This window comes from Lissotriton vulgaris, chromosome 4_1, assembly GCF_964263255.1.
Source record: "Lissotriton vulgaris chromosome 4_1, aLisVul1.2, whole genome shotgun sequence".
Lineage (NCBI taxonomy): Eukaryota > Metazoa > Chordata > Amphibia > Caudata > Salamandridae > Lissotriton > Lissotriton vulgaris.
In genome coordinates this window covers 1,900,420,984-1,900,445,137 of record NC_141691.1, presented here as the reverse complement: position 1 = coordinate 1,900,445,137, position 24,154 = coordinate 1,900,420,984, and the positions used below count along the sequence as shown (strand labels likewise).

At 43.0% G+C, this 24,154-nt stretch overlaps 1 protein-coding gene across 5 annotated transcripts in view; it reads right to left on the bottom strand.

Annotated features, from left to right (window-relative positions):
• The window catches only part of EFR3A (EFR3 homolog A), a 1,108,455-nt gene that overhangs the window by 562,413 nt on the left and 521,888 nt on the right, over nt 1-24,154 (bottom strand). For all 5 annotated transcript variants that reach the window (XM_086966224.1, XM_086966228.1, XM_086966225.1 and 2 more), the window contains one exon: nt 11,650-11,799. In XM_086966224.1, the coding sequence (XP_086822350.1) occupies nt 11,650-11,799 (150 nt within the window). The remainder of the gene's footprint in view (nt 1-11,649; nt 11,800-24,154) is intronic.

The window sequence follows — 24,154 nt, the reverse complement described above, 5'->3', positions numbered from 1 at the left end:
AGAGAGCTTAGTTGTGCCTGGATGGGCCATCATCGGCAGGATGGAAGGGCGAAGCAGGGCAAAGCCCTATGAACAATTGAATAGGTTGTGTCTTGCCTTCCCACAAAGGGCTACAAAGCGCCTACAGTTAGTCTGGAGCAATGGCAAGGAAGGAAGGATGCCTGGGGACTTCAAAAGGGAAACCTCTAGAAGCTTCTCCCCACTTCAAAGGACAACTGTGTATAAATATTGTACCTCAGGCATCAACTCTTCAGTTCACTTTCAGACCGGTTGATACTCTGCCTGGAAGGTCTGCTGTGCTGCTGGAAGGACTGCCTCTTTGCCAGACTGCTTTCCTGCTGTGCTGACCTGCTGCATGATGCACTCTTACCTGGGTGAGAAGGACTGGGCCTGCATATGTTGAACCTAAAACCACAAGAGTGACTCCAGGGGCTAGTTGGCTGGCCTCCTAACTTGAGCATCAGGAACGGAAGGCTCCAACAACCGTGACCCCAGCACCTGAATTCTGCCATCGGTGAGTCTACCCTGCCAAGTGGTTCCACCCCAGTCCTGGACCCTTGAAGTGGGCCTGAAAATGCTCCAGCAGAATGACACATCTCCTCTGTTGTGTGCCTACAGCAAAACTGGTATGTTGCCCTTGCTGTTCAACGCATCGCCTTTGGACCGGACGCATCTCCTCTGCTACAACGGTTCTTCCAATGCTAAGAACTCTGCATTGATCCCGCAGCTGCATCTTGACCACTGCCTGTGCAAAGCTTTCCTGGCGCAGGCCCACAAATCTCTCGTCAACTGCAGTCTCATTTTAAGCCCTCAGCAGTGTGCCTAGTATGACAAAGTTCAAAGATTCTGCACCAAGTTAAAACTTTAATGAGCGTTCATTCAAACAGTCAGAATTTGTCAAATGGGAAAAGACTCGGAAAGAGCCTAATTCATAGTAAAAAAACTAAGCAGCCTTAACAGTGAGAAACAGGTTATAAACAATGGACTCTACATATGATGGATGGAGAACCCAGCATACTAGAAAGCTTTACCAAAGAAACCGGAAATTCCCCTATTGCAAACTAAAACTAATCTAAATATTAAGATTAAATGATCAAGTATTCAAAGTATAGAACAAGGTATCTTATATGTTCATGAGAAAAACACCAGAATTTATAATTTATCAATTTATCATTATCCTAATAAAAGAATAACATAATAAAAATAATTATGTAATAGAGCCTGTCCTGTCAATGAAAGTCAGACTAAAGGATTTAAAGGATCTTTGCCTGGTGAATATATAGTTGTAGAGCTCATAAAGTTCTCAGATAAACTCAATCTATTGCTCATTGTAATTCGAGTGTGCACAGTGCACAGGAAATGCATTATGTTTAATGTGTTCTAATATCGGCACGGTGCCAGCTCTCTTCATGAATGAAACGTGAAAGCATCATTCTATAACAAAGAAGTTATTAAAGATTCATGACAAGATGAATTTGAGATCCGAAACCTGGATGCCTTAGACATGCATGTTTTTGTATGTCTGAGTAGTTTTGGTGATATATACAAAAATCACTCAAGTAGTGCAGTCACAATAACAAATCATTCATGCGAGCATTGGTTGTTAGGTACCAAAATAGTGTTGGATGCAATATATACACAGAGAACTACATCACCTGGTTGAATATGCCCATGCTACTAATGACTAGAGGTAGTTACATACTGCAGCGGACATGTAACCGGATTAGAGCAGAAAGTGTCTCTCTGTTTTTAAAATGTATGCCTACACGATGTCCCCTGAAAAACCGCAAGCACAGTCAGAAGGCACACAATAAAACCCTGGATTACGAGTGTCAATATTCAAAATCAATCAGATTAGTTCTGCAAACATGAAACTTTGTGGTACACAGCAGTCATATGGAATTGGAAGCAGAAGATCGGCGATACCCAGTTATGATGAAACATATATGCCTGGGGTGTCAGTTGTAGTTTGCCTCCACGGTGATGTTTAAGACTGACTCTGATGAAGTAGAAAACAAATACGGGGCTCATGGTTAGAGCTCGAATAACAAGTGATATCCATTCCAATAGCATTATCTTATAACTGAAAGTGACTTAATTTATTGATGAGTTTAGGCACACAACTCTTTATACATCCACTCTGTGCCTCATCTTTGCACTCATGCGCCAATTACTTATACTTGCATTCACCTACTTATCAGTCCAAAATAAAACACACACACAAACACACACACACACGAAGCATATGGAAGAAAAATTCACTGAATGAATGTAGACAAAATGCTGCTACATTAAAGTGGTGGGCAGATGCTTTCATGAAAAGATAGGGAAATATTATACACATAGGAGGACAGACATGTTGCTAAGGTATTGTGCAGTCTCCCATTGTTTTAATATTCCAAAGTGGCAACCATGTTCAGAAGCAACCTGTTGGCGACCTTGGAAAGGTTATCCAATCAAACTATGCACAATTCCATTCCAAGATGGCCACCCAGCCAACATGGTACTTGATGCCAATTTTGGAATCGTATTGTGCATAATGCAACACTATTGTACCAAGCGAAGATGGTTGACATACTGCTTATAAAAGTAGCAGAAATCTTGGACAAGAAAACAAAGACACACACAACGGACAATATCATATAATGATGGCCGCCTGGTTTTGAAGCAGTGGCCAAGTGGAAGCAGCACCCTGCAACAAACAAGCGACCGTGTAACAGCCAGGGGAGCGGCTAGCTTAAAAAAATAAATAAAGGAGATGGGGGGGGGGGGGCGATGAAATGAAATTAAAAGGAATTGAAGGATAAAATGGAAAACTAAAGGAATGATTCACTAGCCCCAGCACTTATTTTGAGGCAGCTGTGCACATGCGATCAAGCAAAATGTCACTCAGAGGGTACTAGAACCAACGGTTGTAGCAGGCTGACCCAATGCACCAACCATACTATTCTACCTGCAAGCTTTGTCAGAGGGAGTAACCAACAACAAAGCCTTGCCTGCTATGGCAATCCTTCAGATTCTATTTAAGAAAACACCTGTCTATAGGCATTCATTAATCACTTAAAGCCTAATGATTTTAACATGTGCATTTCAAAATAAATACGTCAGGACTTCGGCCTTTGCTGTAACTTTTTATAATAAACATATAGGGCCTACAGAATCTGACATAACATTCCCCAATTAACCAATCAGGCCTGTCACCTGTATCATTTATTTGTCACTATATTCAACTGAAGCCTGCAGTGTTGAGCATAAGATTTCCTAAAAGCTAAAATGCTGCTACTTTAATGTGTCATAAAAGTATAAATATGTACAAAAGTATAGTTGGCAAAACAGCACTGAACCCCCCACACTCTTAAAAGGGTATAACGATGGTCTTGTGGTACTATTCTTCTACTCTCAGGGATTGTCAGAAAAGGTAACCAGCACCAGATTCTTGGCCTGTTATTCCCATCTGAGATTTCATGTTACAAAATACCTATCTACACGCGTTATCATAGTGTAATAACAATCTGTCCTTAAATGCCTACTGCCTTGTCACAATAAATAATGCCAATAGACTTTTTTATAACTTTTCATAACAAAGGGATCAAACCTATCAAATCTGAAAATGTTTTTCCAATGTACAAGTCAAGGCTCTGGGCTTGATAATTGGCTTGTCAACATAACATCTCTGGCACTCGTTTTTCACTGGAAACAGGATGCGCCCAATCAAAAGCTTGTAGAACTGAAGTTCAACGTGTGGGTGGAGCCTAAGCCACTCTCTCAGTCATTAATGCTTCTTATGCCTCTTTTTCTGTGGATCACACAAGGGCTGAGGACAGCTACACAGGGGGGAGATAAGGGGGATGACTATTACAGAAAAAGGGAAAAATAAATATGCCTACTTAATATTGTATTGTAATTGCATTTATAAAGCGCTTACTACCACTGCATATGAACAGATGTGCCACAAATCAACTAAAAACATAATTGAAGGCAAAATAATACAAACATATTATTCTAATTTTACATAGAAAAATCACATTCAGGGAAAATAAACACATGCTTCAGATTTTCTGAAGAGAACGCAAATTCTATACCAAGTTGATCATTTTGTTGTGACAGATAGATCATAATCATCTTATTGGTGTGAGGCCATATGACTACCACCAATCGAATGCTTAGGACATATTTTCTTTAAAAACAATACAAGCTCTTTGAACAGTAGTGGCACCTTGTCTGACATGCCTGACCCTACTGATGTTCTCCGAGTGTGACTGATATTTGCAAGGGAGAATCAAATCCTCTCTTTGAATTGTGATTTACTAATACGATAAAAGTTAATAAATGTAAGACTAATTTTGCCTTAAAATACGGTCCGTAGATGAATACGATCTCTTCAAAATGTAGAAGTCTGTGTTTCCTTCCCCCTGAATTATGATTTGACAATGTGACAAGTTGAAAATGTTTGAATTATTTTCTTTTCAATGCTGTATGTGGACCTGTGTTAGACACTGTGCCCAGGGCTTCTTCACCAAACATAAAGGGCAGTCAGTGTTAGATTACGTTGTCTATCCCAGCAAAAAGAGGCATGTTGTACATACAATTATTATTTTCTATCTCCGAAGAAGAGGAGGAGGACTTTAACTCACAAATATTTGTCCTTGTTCCAGATTATGGAGATGCAACTACCAGGCTTGTTTTTTAACAAAGGTAAAGGTAATCTATTGAGGCCCCGTATTTAGTTTCTTGCCATGGATACCAAAGACTATTGAAATGAATAACAGGTTGTGAGAATTTGGGTTGTTGGTTGAGTGGGATGTAAACCCTGCTCAAGCAACAGCCACAATTCCTGTCAGGTTGAAACACAAAAGTCACTAAATTATCCTGTGCTTAACCCTCTGGTAGCCTGGTACACAAGGAGTCAGGTTGATTTTAGAGGAAATGGGTAAATGATTTATGCAGTCCACAAACAGTAATAATGTAAAAACACAACACAAGAAAAATCTCACTAATTTTGAAAAACAGAATACATTTTAATAAATTATTTGACACAAAACGACAACTAGCGCCTACAAGACCAAAGCGCCAACCGCAAATATTTAGTCATGCGAGACCAGATCAAAGTCGAAAAATATGGCTAACTGCGATGGAAAGCGAGTCGGATACAAAGAGTGAACTGGGCCTGATCGGTGCTTGCCTTTAACTTAAAAGAAATATTATGAAACTCTCTGAGAAGGTAAAGTTCAGCAGGGCAACACTACAGAATGTGTCCGGTGAAGAGGCGTTGTCGGCGAACCACTGGACTAAGTCGCTGTGAACATTTCCACAGTCAAACATAGTCTCTTTTTAGGAAGTCGAAAATATCCAGAGACACATGGCAGTAGCTGGTGAGAGTTCCATGAGACTGGATACCCCCTTGGGTGAAGGACTGCTGAGTAGGATTTCCTGCTGTGAAGACGAACGTAGCAGGAGTTGGCGCAAAGTCGTCCGACTAGCGATGCAACCTGGGTGGATGGATAGACAAGACAGTTGCTTTGGGTCTCCTCTCGGTCTCAGAGCTGTTTTTAGCCTAAAAGCTTTGAAGTCCAAATTTTGGATTTTGGCTATCTTGGCACCTTTAGCACCACCGCCAATCGTCCAGAAATGGAAAAGCACCACTTGGGGGGCAGGGGTTAGGACTCATTCAGCTGGGCCCAGGTTCAAGATGGTTGGAGCCTTTTCTGTATCAGAGGCTCTGATCAGGAGGCCAGCCATGAAGCCCTTGGAGTTATTCTTGAAGTGCTGGGTTCAAGCTCAAGAAGCAGGGCAGGCCTCTGGGGGTTCAAGGCAGGTTTTAGGCAGCAAAGCAGTCCTTTCCTTTCAGGTGCCACAAGGTAGTCTTCTGAAGTGCACAGCAGGCCACAGCAACAGGCAGTCCCCCGAGAGTCCTTTCACAGGTCCAGAAAGTGAAGTGAAGAATGAGTTGAAGGGTCCTGTTGACGTGCTTGAAGTTTCATGCCTCCCCTGACCTTGCCAGCTCATGCTCTAGGCACGCATGCATAATTACATTTTTTACTGTTAGCCATTCTGCCCAGCATCGTGGCAATGTTGTACAGCTTTGAGAAAAAGGCATTGGTGAAGCCAATGCGTCCCGAAGGTACGACATATTGGCTTTGCCAATGATGGCTTAAACTGCATTGGGACCTTTTCGTCTAGAGACTAAATTACAAAAGGTTTCCAAGTTGGGAAGGAAAGACATCTGAACAGAACATTAATTAAGAGTCTCATTGTTGCAAGGTTTCTTTTACACACAGTCGCTGATGTTTTGAGTTTCTCTGCTACTTCCAGGTGTTAAGAGCACCTAATGCGGATGCGCGCAGCGGGCGCGCCGGGACGCTGCCAGATGCCAGCCACTCTGCTTAAATTGTAAACAACAGGTTAATATACACATGTTCAGAGCTCCTGTCTTTTAATATAAACTGTTCTAGTTGTCTAAAGCATACTTGGTCCCCTTTGATCGATTCATTTCAGTGGGAACAATGTTCTTTTAGCTATAGAACTGTTGGGAGTGGTAACCCCCCCTTCTGGTTCACCTAAGCTAAGGTTTTTTAGCTTTAGTTGTCGATCCTTCGCAAAACACTATGCAGAGATATTCGACTTACTCACAGATGATTCACCTACTGGAATTTTTTTGACTGAGACCTGGCTAACACAGGACTCTGGTGCAGAATGCTGGTTGGCACTTCCCTCAGGCTATAGTATGTATCAACTTAACAGATCAATCAAGCATGGTGGAGGTATTGCACTAATTCTGAAGGAGCCTTTTTCATGTAGTTTTCAGAAGGAGGATATTCCTGAATGTGAAAGTGCTTTTTTATAAATCACCCTTAACCACAATGTTATGGTTTCGGGGCTGCTTATCTATCACCCGCCCGGGTCATCAAATGTATTTAGGGAAGCTTTAGTGAATAAGGTTATCCCACTTGCTAGTAAAGCAGCACATTTCACCATTTTGGGTGATTTAAATCTTCATTTGGAAGACAGCGGCAAATCAGATATTGCCTGCTTCCTAGCTGATTTAGAGGCCTGTCAACAAATACAACATGTGAATGACTGTACTCATGTGGCCTGCCACTTGTTGGACCCTATATTTTCTAATTTGGGTTCTATAACGGTGTCACCTCCGGTTCCCCTGGTCTAGTCAGACCACTTTATGGTTCCTTTTTCATTTCAGCTGCCAGGGAAACCTGTCCCGAATTGCCCTCCCCGGTGATGAAACGTCCTTGGTATAAATTGGATGTTAGTCAATTCTCAGATTCTTTGTGAAGTTTAAAACCACAGTCCCTTCTAATATAGAGGCAGCTGATACTCTCTTCCAGAATTGGCTGACTCAAGCGTTAGATATCAGCATTCCTGCAAAACTCAGTTCAAAGAAGAAACAAGGGCCATCTAATCCTTGGTTCAATGAAACCCTGGCGAAAGCTAAAAAACTTACTAAGCAACTGGAGCTATCCTGGAGGCGTGCATATGATCTGGAAGCAAAAAATAAATATTGTGATTCAATTAAGACATTTCATAGGCAGATTTGGAAAGCTAGAGCTGAATACATTGCTGCTCAAATTATGGAGAGTAAGAATCCACCTAAAATAATTTTTTCCCTGCTTAGAAAGATGCAACACTCCAATGTGAAAGCAGATCCCTTAGTCTCCTCCAATGCTCAGTGCGAGGAAGTTGCAGGTTTTTTTCTGCGTAAGGTGAAGACCATTTATAACACCCTTCCAACTACTAGCTTCCATTCAGCTAGGGTCAACACTGATCGAATAACTTTGTACCTTGATCTTACTGCTGCATATATATGTGATTGTTTGATGACCCTGCTTTCTTTTCCATAAAATCTTATGTTAAAAAAAAAACACTGATCGAATAGTCGAGACTGAGGACAGGTTGGTCACTCCTGAATTAACGCTGTGTTCTTTTCCTTCACTCTCACTTTCAGCGACAGAATCTCTTTGTTTTAAAATTAAACCAGGTTCCCCAGCTGATCCTTTGAGACAAGACCAACTCTGTCTTGTTTACAACTCAAATCTTCCAGGGGTCAGGGAAATGATTAATCTGTCACTGAACTCTGCATCACTGCCGGCAGCATGGAAGCATGCAAACGTTGTTCCTCTGCTAAATAAACCATCCTTAGAACCTTTCGACCCAGGCAATTTTCGTCCGATTTCCCAGCTCCCTTTTTTAGCCAAAGCTACTGAATCGTATGTAGATACAGATTAGGCTGAATTTGTAGAGAAGAACAATATCCTGACCCCTCACAAAATGGTTTTCGACCCCGCCACAGCACCGAGTCGGCGCTGTTGGCAGTGAGCGAGGACATCTGAGGCAGCCTAGATGTCGGTGATTCTGCGGCCTTGACTCTGTTGGATTTAAGTTCCGCGTTCGACACAGTTTCCCATGACATTTTGTTATGTAGGCTGCAGGATATTGGGATCAGGGGGCTGGCTCTGGTCTGGTTTCGTTTTTTTTTGGAAGGCAGAACTTTCCAAGTTGCTGTACCACCGCACCACAGCACCACTCGCAGGTGTATGGCATCAAGCATGGGGTTCCACAGGGTTCAATATTGAACCCTGCGCTGGTCAACATTGAACCCTGCGCTGGTCAACATCTATGTTCAACCCCTAGCAATGGTAGCAAAAAGCAGAGGGATGTCTTTGGTATCTTATGCCGATGACACCCAGCTAGTTATTGCCTTTCCAAAAAAGTGTAAAAATAATCTCCTTAAATTTAATGAGGACCTGTCAGCAATTGCAGACTGGATGACAGCAAACTGCTTGCAGCTTAATGCTGCTAAGTCTGAAATTCTTGTGTTGGGGAGAGATAGTGCGCTTTGGTCACAACAGTGGTGGTCGGACAAACTCAAACCAGCACCACCGCCCAAAGAGGTGGTTAAGAATTTAGGCATTTGGATAGATAGGGATCTTTCTTTTGATACCCAATCTAAAGTTCTGACAGGGGTCTGTTTTGGACTCCCGAGGGGGTAAAACCTTTGCTTGGATATTTTCAACCAAAAATCCGCCAAACTATTCTCCAGGCTACAATTTTATCTAGGTTGGTGTTAGAAATGGGACTTCTGATTGGCTGAGGCTTGCGCCAAAGCCAGGCAGAAACCACCACTCTAGTCAGGGTAAGGGGGAAACACACACTGTTGATAACCCCTGCTCACCCCCTTGGTAGCCTGGCATGAGGAGACCGGTTTATCCCCAAGGCAATGTGTAAAGTATTTGCACCAACACCAACAATAACACTGTGAAACACCACAAATGGACTCCACACAGGTAGTTATAAAAATAAAGGTATCTTTATACATACACTTAGGCAGATCTAAATGACATGACACCCACATACACCATTAAACGTTGTTCTACAAGAAAAAATTCCCTTGTAGCATTCCTTATAGGACGGAGACATCATTTTAGGGCTACTCAGGTGGGTGGCACAATCAGTGCTGCAGGCCCACTAGTAGCATTTGAATTACCAGCCCTGGCACACTTAGTGTCCTTTACTAGGGACTTGACAGGTAAAACAAATATGCCAATCATGGATAGCCAGGGAGCACTTGCACTTTGGCACTGATCAGCAGTGGCAAAGTGTCCAAAACATCTAAACCAGCAAAACAAAACCCAGCACAGTGTCCAAAAATACAGGAGGTAGAGGCAAAAAGTCAGGGGAAACCCCGCCAAGGATGCCAGGTCTAACAATTGTATTATTGTAACTCCCTTTATCTAGGTGCTAATAAATCTTCTATTTTACGCCTCCAAAGAATTCAGAATGCACGGGTCCATGCTTTATTGGCACTGCCTAAGTTTTGTTTGGTGTCCAATCTCTTACCTAAGCTTCATTGGTTGCCAATAGCCAAAATAATTCAGTTTAAGTTCTTGTGTGTAGCGCATAACATTTTTGGCACAACAAGGCCCCCCGATCTTAATGGATCTGCTAGTTCAGTACATCCTGAATCGCCCCCTTCGCTCTGCCAACCTGGGATTGGTGTATAACCCCCCTATTTCACAGAGCCAGAGCCGGTGGTCGATCTTTTAATGTCCTAGCGGCCAAACTTTGGACTTCCCTCCTGATGTCCATCAGAGGCCTCCAGAATCATCTGACCTTTCGAAAGGCTTTAAAGACCTGTCTCTTTCCGGTATAACTGTTTGAGTCTGTTAGAGTGGTATTTCGGCATCTGTTCTTTGGGTAGCCCTAGGACGCCCCGTCGCTGGGTCAGCTATACGCTGTATAAATCTATTAATAATAATAATACAGTGGTATAGAAGCCAAAGTTTTAAATGACAGGAGCCTGAGCAACATACTGATGTGTTGACCGATGAGAATAGATCAGCATACCAGAGATTTCAATCATTCTGAATTTATACCAGGAGAACACAGGTCCTTAACATCAGTAGGAACCAATAAACTATCATCCTAGCAAGCTAGGTTCACAACATTCTCCAGTATTTTCAAAAGAGAAGGGACCTCCACCCATCTACAAACTGGCAGGCAAAACAAAATTCCAGTTTTTGCGAGATTCCCTCAAGTAAATTAGATTTTAACATTTACTTGGATAATACCTGCACAACAATGGTCATCCATTAACGAAAACAAAAGGTGTAAAATATCATCAGTGAGAAAGTGAAAGAGGGTGAAATCTCAACATAAGAAGTTATCAGGGTATACATGAGTGTTCAGAGAGAACACTTCATGCAGTTATGAAACAAACATGAACTAAACAGTTGTAGCAGTCATAATGTCATAAGAAGAAATGTTATGTTGGCGCTGCAGGCCGAGCTAAGTGGCACATTTTGTGGCAGATCTGTTAGACATAGCAGAAGGGAAGCATTTCGGCCTCTCCTTGAAGAAAATGCTCATAAAAAATGCTAAAAGGTGGCAACATCCAAAAACCCTCCTCCACAATGGCGAATATATTGCTTGGTATCAAGAAATAATGGTGTCTGGATCATTAGTAGGGGACATAAACAGAAATCAAGTGCACGGACTCGATGAAAGATTTTACAGGGACTAGGTTTATGTTATACATGGGAACTAAAGTGCTGAGGCAGACCAGCAAAACATCAACTAGTCCTGAATTGAAATAAGGCAGGATGTAAAAGTTTCACTACTACTACAGAGTTTGTTGTCATATCCACCAAAAAGTGTTCATTACATAGGATTACATTAAAGCAGAAAGGCTCCACCATTGCAAGGATGCCCTATATTCATATATTCATATATCATTAACAGCCAACAGATGAATCTACATCTATATGCTTGCATAGAAAATTAAACAAGTCAACAGAGATAATAAAGTGAGGCCGAATCTTACAACTTCTCAAAAGTTGTAAGATTCGGCCTCACTTTATTATCGAACACGTATTAACCTGCATGTGTATTTACTTTGTGTTTGAAACCACATTTGACATTGGCAAAATCATGACTGAGTACCCTAGAAGCTCATAACATCCGTCCCTTCTCGATGATTATTGCAAGATATACATTCACTTAATATCGCGAATCTGTCAAGTCCTTTCGGTTTCACAGTGATTGTTCGAGCACCTCCTCGAAGGCCACTCACAGCAAACACAAGATATAGCAAAAATATTCAGAATTAAACAGGGACAATTTAGTGTTGGTGCATACCCGTCCGAGTCTTCTATCTTCTGCATGTTAAAGAGGAGAGACGGGACGATTTTGTCCATATGCTGCGGTTCCCAAATGGTTGCTCGTAGTTCATCGTTGACAGTTTTTCGAACAACTCCTTGGATTCCACGGATTCCAGCAATTCTAATCCTACAAGACAAAAAGGGAAAAGAAAAGTAAAGGACAAACCAAGAGGAAACACGCATATTCTCTAACAAAAAAAGAACATTTTAACATTATGAGAGTAGATGTATTCCCATAAAATAAAATTAAAGTAATCCTATGACACATACTTTGTTCACATGTTGTAAAAATACCAAGCTGAAGCAAAAAAAAAAGTGAAATGTAGAAATGATGAATTGAACTTTACTTCGACAAGTTTTCCAAAACCTCCTATCCATGATGTACTCTGACTTTCACACAGGACAACAACAAACTGGTCCAGTTCGCGAATTTTTTTCGCCATGCTCTTAGAAAAAATAAAACATGTCCTGTCGCCCCCAACGAACTGAACGAACTGAAAACAGAAGTCCACGATCTAATCAACTACCACCTGGATATCAGAAATGGAATTTTTGTACAGGTACGTTAGTCCTTGCTCTGTACATCAAAACAGTTTTCTAAGTCTCAGTTGGGCTGATCTTTTCTAAGTGGAACTCAATCACACGACACTGGTGCTGAAGGAACTTAACTGGCTATGCATCTATGCCATAATACAGTACTGACTCACAAGGCCCTCTGTCAGGCAAGCCTTGCTTACCTAGTGTCAGGTCTTACCATTTCTGGAGGACAAACAGCACTTCAGTGCAAGAACTCACTCGTACAAACACCAGCCCTACATACTTCATTGGCCCCGAAACAGCATTTCACGGGTGTAGCCACCTGCCTCTGGAACTCCGTCCCTCCCTCAACCTTTTAAAATCTCACTTGATACGCGTGCTCTTCGAAAGCTACTGAAAACCCGTTACCTTCTCCCTGGTCCGGTTAGTTTACAAGTTATCCTACCTTTTTAGGTTTCGGCGAGACATGCTCTATATACTTTGTGCAACATAAAAGGGTTCTGGCTGAGCCCAATAATCAAGAAGCAACAATGGACGTGACAATACTGATGGTATGTCTTAAATTACTTATTAGTCACAAATTAATCACTTCATGTGACCCCCAACAAACTTTATTTTAATGTACTTTATTATATTTCAATACAAAACTATTCATATTCTGTTTTACTTTTTTGGGCAATTACTGCATAAATCATTTCAAACACCAGAACCAAAATTTAAGGAAACACTTCTGCCACAACGTTATCTATTTATACCAGAAATGTTAAAAAAATAACTTACCAAAACCTGTTGACATAGAACATGGAGCATTAATGACAAATTTGACATTAAGGAACACAAAGACAAATACTTAACCCCTTGGCTGCGGCGGTAATTCCGCCGCAGCGCTAGGGGGAGGGGGGCCGCGCGGCGCCGCCTTGCTCGTGACAGAGCCACTCCGTCACGAGCCTCAGGGCGCTGTGCTTGTGACGGAGTGCTTCCGTCACGGCCCCGCCTGCTCAATAGAACACGCCGTGCAGGTGAGAAATCAGGCGCCGTGACGGAACCACTCCGTCACCAGCACAGCGCGTCCGTGGCTGGTGACGGAGTGGTTCCGTCACCAGCATCAATGAGGTTAAGACATAAACTTGTCAAGACAAACATACCCGAATAGGTTTCACATTATTTACACTTTTTTCCAACCTAGTATTTAAGGGTAAGGCCAAACAGTGTTCAATTTGACAAACCGTCCCTAGTCTGTTGAATAATTGATTTTACACTATTCAAATCAATAGTTTTTTCATTCAGAAAACAGTAGAGGACAAAATAATTGTTATAACACTGTTTGGAAAAAACACGGTCGGCGCATTTCGAACCCCACTTTTCAATCTTGGGGTTCTCTTCAGGACCGAAAAGCTATTTCTTGAGATCAGCCACTCTCAACTGTTCTAGAATGAATTAGAAACCATCTTCAATGTCCATAATCTAAATACTTCTCCTTGGACAGGTATCTCAGAGTTGCTTCGATATCTAAAGGGACGCTGCTGTCTAATTCAAAGGTGCAAATCTTTCCTTCTGTGAGCTGAATTCAAATCGTCGCAGCATCCAGCATTTCTTCGTCCGGCATCTGTGACTGAAGGAATAGATACTCACCGAGACAATTGGACATCAAGGACATTGAAGATGGTTTCTAATTCATTCGAGAACAAAGATCGGCTGATCTCAAGAAATAGCTTTTTGAACCTGAAGAGGAAAAACAAATGATTTGAGGAGTGTAAAATCAATTATTCAACAGACTAGGGACTGTTTGTCGAATTGAACACTGTTTGGGATTATGCTTAAATACAAGTTTGGAAAAAAGTGTAAATAATGTCAAACCTATTAGGGTATGTTTGTCTCTTCACATTAGTGTCTTAAGTATTTGTCTTTCTTTATGTAAAATTTGTCATTTATGTTCCTTGTTTCAATAAGTTTTGGCCAGTTATTTTTGATTACATTTCTGGTATAAATAGATGAAGTTGAGGCAGAAGTGTCTCCTTAAATTTTGGTAGTGGTGTTTGTAATGATTTATGCAGAAATTGCCCCCAAAAAATAGTTTTGTATTGAAATATAATAAAGTACAAAGTTTTTTGGGGGGTCACATGAAGTGATTAATTTGTGACTTCTAAGTAATTTAAGAAAGAACCCACAGTATTGGCACATCAGCATTCGCTTCTTGTGTATACTTTGTGGGCTTCAAACCGCCCACAGGCTTCCCATTTACTGGCTCCATCGTTGCTCTCCTATTCTTTCTCCCTGTTTTTCCAAGGCATACATACATTTGTCATGCCTTATCCTGTGTTTACCTCTCCCCAAGAGCAGGGACCAAGTACACTATTGAAAACAAAAGTTATGCTGTTCCTCAATGATAGTGTCAGAGTCAGGGAAACAGTGAACAACTTGACCCAGGGGGTTCAGAGTTGGGGATCCATGTATTGGATTGAAATGCCCTCACACACCCTTTCTTCAGGTGTCATGCTTCATCATCTGGGCTGCTCTTTGTTGGGTCGGCGGTGCAATCCCCAACGGGCTCCCTATGTTAGGGGCACTTTGTCGGAGATCTTTTTTCAATTGGACCAACTAGTAGGTTTGTGCAGGGTATCGATTCAGTAACTAGCTCCCAAGTGCAAGGGCTCATATTTAGCTTATTGGCCTGTCAGGTGTGTGTCATGTGGTATACATTATTAAATTAAAAACCTCCTTGGCCCACTCTGTCTGTGCACCTGTCTCAAGTGTATAATACACCTCGTGTATGGGATAGTGGCCGATGTGGAGGCCATCACTCAGGAACTTAATCTAGGTCATTTATCCGACCAGAAACCTTGTTGTTGTGAGGATGTCAAGTAAGGGGTAGGCTTTCCCTCTACCGGCTCTCTGTCTCTCAAGTTCTCAGTTGTATCCCCCGCTCTGTGACAAGCTTAGTAATAGCTGTGTGCAGTTGTGGTATTAATATGTGCCTGCCCTGAATTTTCCCTTTTGTCAAGTCCTGTTGTATGGGCGTGTGTGCTATCCGATAGTCATGCTATCCCGAATGGAGCATTTGGCTTGCCGCGAGCATGCTCTTCATGCTGCTGGGTGGCTGTCATCCGTCTCATCCTGTAATTTATTGTGGTGCTATTACTGGTGCTTGGGGAGGTCAAAGGGGCAGGTGAGTGCGGAGGTGTAGCTGATACAATCGGTCAAGGAAGTGGCCTGATTGTATAAAACTGTATTGAAAAGGCAGGATTTCCCACCCTAACGGCAATAAACAAACTAGCCCCAGTTACCGTGCAGGTGAATCAGGGGGCGCGCGTTTGATCAAAATACTCATGATTCAGCGAATTCCGTGTCTGCCACGACCTACCCACTCCTACATGGTCCGGGAGGTGAGGCGTTCACCGGTTTCCCTGGTTATAAAGGTCTTCGTCTCATGTCATGGGGCGGGCCCTCGTGAGTCAGTGTGTTTTTCCAATGGTAGAGATACGTCGTGCTAGGCAGCCATTTTGGAGTGGTGTGTTGTACCAGTGTATTAGGACTGTCTTGTCCCTATTGCAGTTTGAGTATAATAGGGTATGTGGCCAAAGGTGACCAATATTCTTAATCCTGGTTGGGAATTACTACCTTCCAGAATTTGTTTGTTTAAGGTCAAAATGCGAGTGAGGTGCTTCCAATGTGCCGTTTCTGTCGGCCATTTTGAAGTGGTGTATGACGTCATTGGATCTAGGTCGGCAGTTTGATAAATCTAGTAAGTTATATGAAGAGATTGCACTCAGCCATCTTGGAGTCTCATAGAACTCGTGTGGGGGATTGTACAACCCAATATTATCAGTAGGTTGATGTTGTCACGTGGGTGGTGTTCTCTCCCTCAAGTCTAAGTACTAATCCACACTTTACAAAAGTTATGTTGTTTTTCATCTCGGGGGCAGAGATGTGCAAATATGTTTGGTGCGGGGCTGCATATGTAGGCTATGTTTATTCAGGGGATTGAACTCATGGCCCTGTTGTCCCGACCCTGTATACCTCTTCCTGCATGACGCCTTGTTATGTTCAGACTCCAAGCGAACTCCATGGTATATCTTCATTGAGCCCTGTGTCATGTGAGGATAACCTGAGTGTCAACCTTTGTTCATTTGTGAAGAGAGGTTTCTTTGTTATTTTGGGGAATGCTTCCAAAATTACCCATCTCAATGACTCTGGTGTGTGGTTTTTTTCAAGATAATGGGTGCACATTTTCGTGTTGTTCTTATGACAGCGAAAGTTGCTGTGATGTTCTGATATGTGTAGTTTGATTGGGCGGGTAGTCATCCCTGTATAGTGTAAATTACAGGCACGTAATCAGATATATGCAATTTGATGTGTTGCAATTTGTGTGTGACCTCATCTCCCAAGTGAAAAAGTTATTGAGAGTGATGGTCTTCTGTACTGCTGTAAAAGCAAAGTTATTGAGAGTGATGGTCTTCTGTACTGCTGTAAAAGCACATGCTTTGCATGTGTCACATGGGTAATGGCCTTTCAGAGGTGGTAATTGCCATAGTGTTCTCTGTTGGTTCCCTAACGTCCCTTTAGGTCTTGTGTGGATCAGCATGTCTTTGATGTTTCTGGAACGTTTGAATGTGAACCGTGGTGGCACCAAATTCATTGAGCATGTATTCAAGATGTTCCAATTTTTTTTTTTGCTTTTGATAGTGGATTGGAAGCCGGTTACAAAGGTAAGAGTTTCAGTGGGGGGTTCTCTCTCTGTGTTCTAACAACCCTTCATGGTTATTGTTTCTTGCTCTCTTTCTGGAGAGTGCTATACTGCATGGTGGTTAATCACGTGCGGCGAGATTTTTGGCAAGGATTTCTGACCTATATCTTTCCAACGTGCTGCAATTTCTCCTCACCCTCAGGAACTGCCCAAAGGGGAGATTTTCCTTTAAGACTCTGGGATGGTGACTACTAAATAGCAGAAGGCTATTCCGATCAGTGCTTTCCTATGCATGATAGTCATAAGGCACCCTCCTCCAAGTTTTATTGTCAGATCCAGGAACGCAATCTGATTAGGAGAGACAGTGCAGGTGAATTTGAAGTGCTAGTTCAGGTCACTGATCCACCTGAAGAAATTGGAGTAGGATTCAGAGTCCTCTGTCCAAAAAATCAGGATATCATCTATAAATCTCTTCCACATCCGTATGTTGGAATGGTATGGATTAGACCTTCTATTCAAACAGGAGCGCAGAGGGAAGACAGACACGGTTCGACCTCCACTCAACAATCATAAATACACAAAATCCCGGTCTCGAAGGCAAATCATTTACAAATGGAAAGTGGATCAAGTACTTCAACTTTTTTGAAAACTTCAAAAACTCCTCTTTTTTCTTTCATATATGGTAGTTTGCAACACTTTTATAGCCATTCATTTAAAACCCTTTTTCCATAGAAAGTCCTCGAGAAGGCAATTAGTGACTGAAATATAGTTTACACGCTTCTCAATACATTCAGTACACAAAATTTCTGAATAAGCAGAAAGTACTGTGAAAAAAGTGCACAGGACAAAATTACCCATCACGGGCGCACCACCAACGGGGTTACTGGTAGGTACTAACCAGATAAGCCCACTATTCTCATCATCAGCAGTCATTTTGTCCCAAAGAAAAAGTGTCCAAACAAAATAAAAAGGTGTAGGTGCAATGGAATAGCGAAAAATCGCATTTCACGTTGTGACAAAAAAGTGATTACAATTGGCAGACACACTTTTATCGCAATTACTTTATTATTCACTAAGTGTGACCTGTCAAATTAAAAATAGGCAGGTTGCTATTCATGCATACCGATGCCAAATGCTGTGTGGAGCCTCCAATCTTTGCTTCTGCGCCCATCTCATTCAAGTCTTTTCAGTGTTATATTATTTGTAGACACACTGGGGCTGTCCGCATTTTTGCCTGTGCTTAGGGATGTGTAATCAGATAATTTCAGGTTTTACATCTAAGGACCCAGGTGGTTATTTAGGGAGTTCTGCCTCTCTGAGAGCTGTCAATATCTGCTGTAAACATGGGAAACAGGAAATCCTTTAAAAGTAAAAAAAAAAAGAGACGGCCCATGCTGAGCTTCGTTTACTACTTAATTAACGATGCAAAACATGTAAACAGTATTTACGATCAATCAAAAATAGGGGGCTAAGCCAGAAAAAGGTCCAGTACCCGTGCTCCTCACTATAACTGACATGTCTAATCAGTGTGGGTACTTATAAAGCATGAGCTTTGGATCACATTGTTCCACAGTCAACACTGTTGAAAAGTGAGAAGCACGTCGAAGATATATTTCCAACTGCATTGTTTTACATCGATTTTGACGGTTGGAAATCTGCGCAGAGAAATACATTGAAGACAGCATGGACATAACAGTATGCTTCTTCATATGTTGCAGGTGTTCTCCAAAGCACACTTGTTAGACCTGTCAGCCTTAGGGTGGTCTCCCCTACATTTTTGCCCTTTTTGCCTCCCATTTTGACCTTACATTTTGTTGGACTTAGGACTCTGGGCGCCTCACCACTGCTAAACAGTGCTGAGGTGCGGGTGCTCTCCCCTGAAAACCTTGTGTGGCTGGCATATCTGCCACAAGCCACTGCTACTGCAGTAAGGCTAATCCTCCATAGGCTAATATTGGGAACATCTCCTTATGGGATAACTTCTGACAGGGACCTAATAAGTCTGTCATGTTTGGTCTTGTTGGACTCGGGCGGGGAACCCTTTCCAATGATATATAGGGTTTGGGCAATACTATGTTAGGAATCCCACTTTTAGGAAGTGGACCTTTCCCTGCCTACACTTAGATTAGGCTGCAGACTCCCCCCTCCCCTCTGCATACTGATAGCCTGCCTGGGTTGGGAGGTGGGAGTGGTGATTCACACCTTCATCCCTGGGATGAGCTGTGATGGGCTGCCCACTGTAGCCTGTCTCTCGTCACTGTGACAGCTAGGTCAGGGAAGGCAGGGAACATACCAGAACTCCCTGGACTCTTCCAGAAGCCCCTGCCCCCAGACCCTTCCAGAGACTTCTACCACTTTCTAGCCCTTAGACTGAAAGATATATAAGGGAGGGTCCTGGCCTCACTTCTTGTTACACTGCTGGACCTGGAAGAATCCCTGCTGGAGTGAGGACTGCTGCGCAAGAGAATTGCCACTGGGAAGGAGGCTGACTGCTCCAAGGAACTGCTGCCCCACAACCTGCTGGGCTGCCCTACTGTCTGCTGATCCTGCCCTGCATGGGAGACTGCAACATCACCACCAGAGTGTCTCCACAACATCCCAAAGGAACTACTTTTCTTTGAACCACATTTTAAGGAGTCTTCAACCTTTTAAAGATTGCCTTTTTGGGACAGCATCCTTTTTAAGCTAAAGGAAACTACCTGTCCTTGGACCACAGCGTTTTAAAGACTGTCCTTTGGAACAGCAACAACACACTCAAGATTTGCCCTGCACCGCTGTGCCTGCCCTCAGCACTGCTTGCCCCGTGATCCTCCCGAGGGCTCTGTGATTGCCTCTGCTTCTGGCGCAAGCCGACTGAAACTGGCCCTGAGGTCACCGCCACTGGGACCGGAGCGCGCTGTGTAGCGCTGAGAAGCGAAGCGCTGCGTGGCCGGAGGCTCCGGACTTGGAGACACTGTTAAGCGCTGTGCTAAAGGAGCGCTGTGTGGCCGTGACCCCCACCCGTGTAGCGCCTGCTGAGCCCGAGGCCCCAGTGGGAGAGGAGCCTCGCACCCGCGCCCGCAACCACCACCCCAGGTAACGCCTCAGTGCAACCAGGCTGCTGCGAGGGGGCGGGGTGCGGGTTGGCCGGGTACCTGGAGTGTGAGCTTTGTGCTTGGCTGGGAACCGTCCTTCACTGACCGGCCTACGGGGGCATAATTACTTGGTAATTGACACTGGGGCATTTTTTAGCATTACCAGCAGCGCCTGGGCAGCCGCACTTCCTACACTGGGAGCATCATTTCTATGAGAGGCACACTTATTATGCTACAAGGGAACTTTGGCCTAGGAACCTTCCCCCAGTGAATTTTGACCATAAGGACTTACCTCAAGTGAACTTTTGCCATCCAAGGACACTGTGAGAAAGACATTATCAGCAGGAGCCCTTGGCACACCTGAGCTTTTGGTGATTTGATCAGGCCTGGGAACTGGATTCATTCTTATTGGTTATTGATTTTGCTTGGAAACTGGAATCCTTTTTATTATTGATCAGGCCTGGGAACTGGATTCATTCTTATTGATTATTGATCTTGCTTGGAAACTGGAATCCTTTTTATTATTGATCTTGCCTGGAGCTGGATTTACCTGCTTTTGGTTCTTGCATATCTTTTAGATAAAGAAATTCTTATTCTTATACAAAACTGGTGTGGTGTTCCTTTTGTGAGTGTTTTTACTGTGTCATCGCTGTTGTGTGTTGCACAAATACTTTACACATTGCCTCTGGAGTTACGCCTTTGCTGCTCTGCGCCAAGCTACCAGGTCGGAAGCGGTGGTCCCTACTTGGACTAGGGTGCATACCCCTGCCAACTAGAGACCCCGGTTCTAACAACACTTAAAGACATTCATAATGCAATTATAATTAGCTGTGTGACTCGCATACAGCGACATGAGCAGTAAGCACAGCTGCGCTAGATAGCTGAGAGTGGGGGACACACATTTAGGTCACAACTAAGCAGGTAGCTGTAATTTATGGGAAGGTACTGTGATTGTATTTTAATCAAAAAGAGACTAGCTTGTGCCTTTAGGACAAAGGTTTTAGGGACTCGGGTATGTTTTGTCATAGGAGGAAAGAGCACCTGTTTGGTGTGCTCATGAAGCCCTCACCCACCAACCTAGTTGGTGGCATGCTTCATCATTGACATGATCCACACTTTATACATACACCTGGGTGCTAAGTTCACCTGTGTTTGCACTGTCCGTTTGTACTGGAGTAAATGGTCGAAATTCTTAAAACTTTAAGAAGACGCCCTAATAAATCGAACGTAAATTGTGCCATTTCATTGGGCACCAAGAATAAACCGGACATGGCCTACGCTTTTTAACAAGACGCTCTAATAAATATTTGTTCCCTATGGGATATTGCTTGCTGTGCTCTGATAGCTGATCTGGCCGGCCAGGCAGACTGAGGCTTTCTGGATTCACTAAGTGAAGAATCCACCTTCATGTGCTGCTTCTGGCTTTTTCTCCTCTGCCTGTAAGGAGAAAAAACAAGAGGGGGAGGGGCCTTGACCAAGAAATAAAACAGGCCACAAACTGTTTCAGATACCCCGTTCTCCCAAGGATCCACAGAGGGACACCGCACGTTGCGGGACACAGGCCATGATGTTATATCAATATAAAATAAACACTGACCTGACTCGGAACACCGTCGACGGCAATTGGCGGCCCGCTGGCCGCAAGCAATGATTATACTGAGTACCGCGGACTGTGGCTAAGTTCCGCAGCAATTATTCTGCTGCTCAGCCCTGATTACACACATGTAGCCATGATGGCAACAATGGGGCCGGGTCCAGTAGCAGCCACCGGATACCCCAGGTATGTAGGCTACCAAAAGCAAGCCATTATTGTTTGCGGCAGTCAACCATGGGGACGGGATCACGATTGCTCCAGCAGCCAATTTTGATCTGCGTGGCGGCCCACCCGCTCCTGCCTCAGCAAGCAGGGGCCAGGCCCACCTAAAGTCACTTGTCAGTCAAGACACTAAGTAGCAATTGGGCTCTGACGTGACCCATCCTCCTCTGAGCCAAGGAGCACCCTTAGTTTGCAGGAAGCAACGCACACTGTGCGCTGCCACCGCAGCGGTGCTTGATAATTATAGCAGCAATCTCAGCTTTGAAACTGAGGCGCTATAATGCGGGACTTTGCATTTCAGTGAGGTGATGCGGATCACCACACTGAAATGCGTTAGTCTAACACCTGATGCATGGTACTTGGCAGGGTTGGCGAAACAGTCCTTCTTTTGGGTTCATGGATGTGGTTGTTTTTGATAGATCAATGACATCAAGGCGTGAAGCATGTGATATATTTAGGAAAGATGGCACCCTTCGGTAGCAGTATAATGAAGAGGCCCTTGCTGTTACTGGCAAAAGAGAACTTTAAGTTTAAACTGCCAGTTACAGACAACAAATTAAACTCCTACCACCACTTGCAGTTAATAAGTCATCAATATTAAATGCACGTTTAAGAGTGGTCAACATTCCCATTTCACTAAGCGTTTCTTTTTAGATCTTGGGCAGAAATTAAAAACACAAAAACAGACTATATATCATGGGTGCATCTGTGAAATCAATCCTGTCACATATCCAAAACAAAACACAAAGCACAAGACATTTCAGTGCTTGCGTTAATGATATTTAAAGACAAGCATTTGCAATGCATTAGGCGTGAGTTAGAGCTTTGGGTATTGCAAATGACGGTGTCTTTTATCTATGTGTTTTGGATAAAGACTTTGAAAAACACAGGAAAGATTGGCCTTTTGGGAAACTTTGAGGCCTGGTGAAAGGTGAAAGGTTAAAAGTCAAACTGCCGTTGTGCGTTTGCCTTGGGAGAAAATGTTAAAAATAAAGAAAGGAAAAAGGGGAGTGAATAAGGGCAACATTCAGATCAGAGAGAGAAGGCAATAAAAATGATGGTGTGAAAGATAGCAAGGAGACTAGAAAGAATAAGTCGATAGCGACATTAGAGAGGATGAGAAAAAGTTAAAATGGGAGAAAGGGGGTATCAAATGGCAAAAATAAGGATATTAAAGAGAAGGGAAAGAGTGAGAAATCAAAAAGACAATTATAGAAGAAAGTGAACGGAAGGGTAGGATGTAGGAAAGAGATTATAGGATGAGGAAGAAGTAGGGGAATGAGAAGAAATGGGAAAAGGAGATGGGAGGGCAAATTGCTACAAAGCCAATAGGTCTCATATTTAGGCCGTAATGGCTTTGCTAAGGTTTCCAGCAATGCTGCACTACATCCACAATGATGTTAAGCGTGACTGAGAAACCCACAAAACCTGGATTGGTAAATAAAAAATAAGTAGCACTATAGTGGGGGAAGCATCACAAATGATGTGGGTGGACGAACATCACAAACGATGTGGGTGGGGGAAGCATTATAACGGGCATAGCAGGGGTCAACAACATGGAGGGCATGGAAGGTTGGAAGCAACTTGTAAGGGCTCGAGAGGTGCAAAGCAAGATAGAGAGCAAGGGAAGGAAGCAACAAAGAATAGGTTTGGGAAAAGAAACAGGAGAGACAGCAACTTGACATAGGCTATGGCGAGCCAAACAGGTGATGAAAGCAGTGTGGGTGGAGAAGTACATGAGAGCAAGTGCTACACTGAATGGTCTGGGAGAACCAGACAGGTGACAAATAGGAACACAGAGAGGAAGAAAAGTAGATGGAGGAAGGCAACTGATTACACGTGCACTCTAATGTATGGAGTTCTTCAAACAAAAGAAAATTGTAGCACTGGAAAGCAAGCAGTGGAAAGACACTTGAAAAGCCTTCATGTTCCAGGGAAGGGACACACACAAGAGGAAGGACAAGGCCACACAAGCTATTTACAGAGTATTTCTTATTTTTCCATTTTAATTCTGCATATATTTATGAGTGCAAGCTTTATTAATCTGCTAATATTTAGTTCCCTAAACAGCTGCGGTGCTCGCAGTGGTCAGCAGACCACTGGTTGAGAGCCATTGCTCCAATGTAATTCAAGAGTTTAACACTTCTGTACAGAAAAACTGACCATAGTGAAAAAAAAACTAGTAGAACTGTGTGTTTAAGATTTTACTATTCCAACAATTTCCTCGAACAATATCCATCTAGGAAAACACGTTCACGTGGCTTAAAAAAAGATTGAGATGAAGATTTAGATAGCAAACCTCCTTACGAGGTAACTGGATTGGCGTCCCACACAAGATGTGAAAGAAATTTAGAGAAACGTTTTCTAAAAA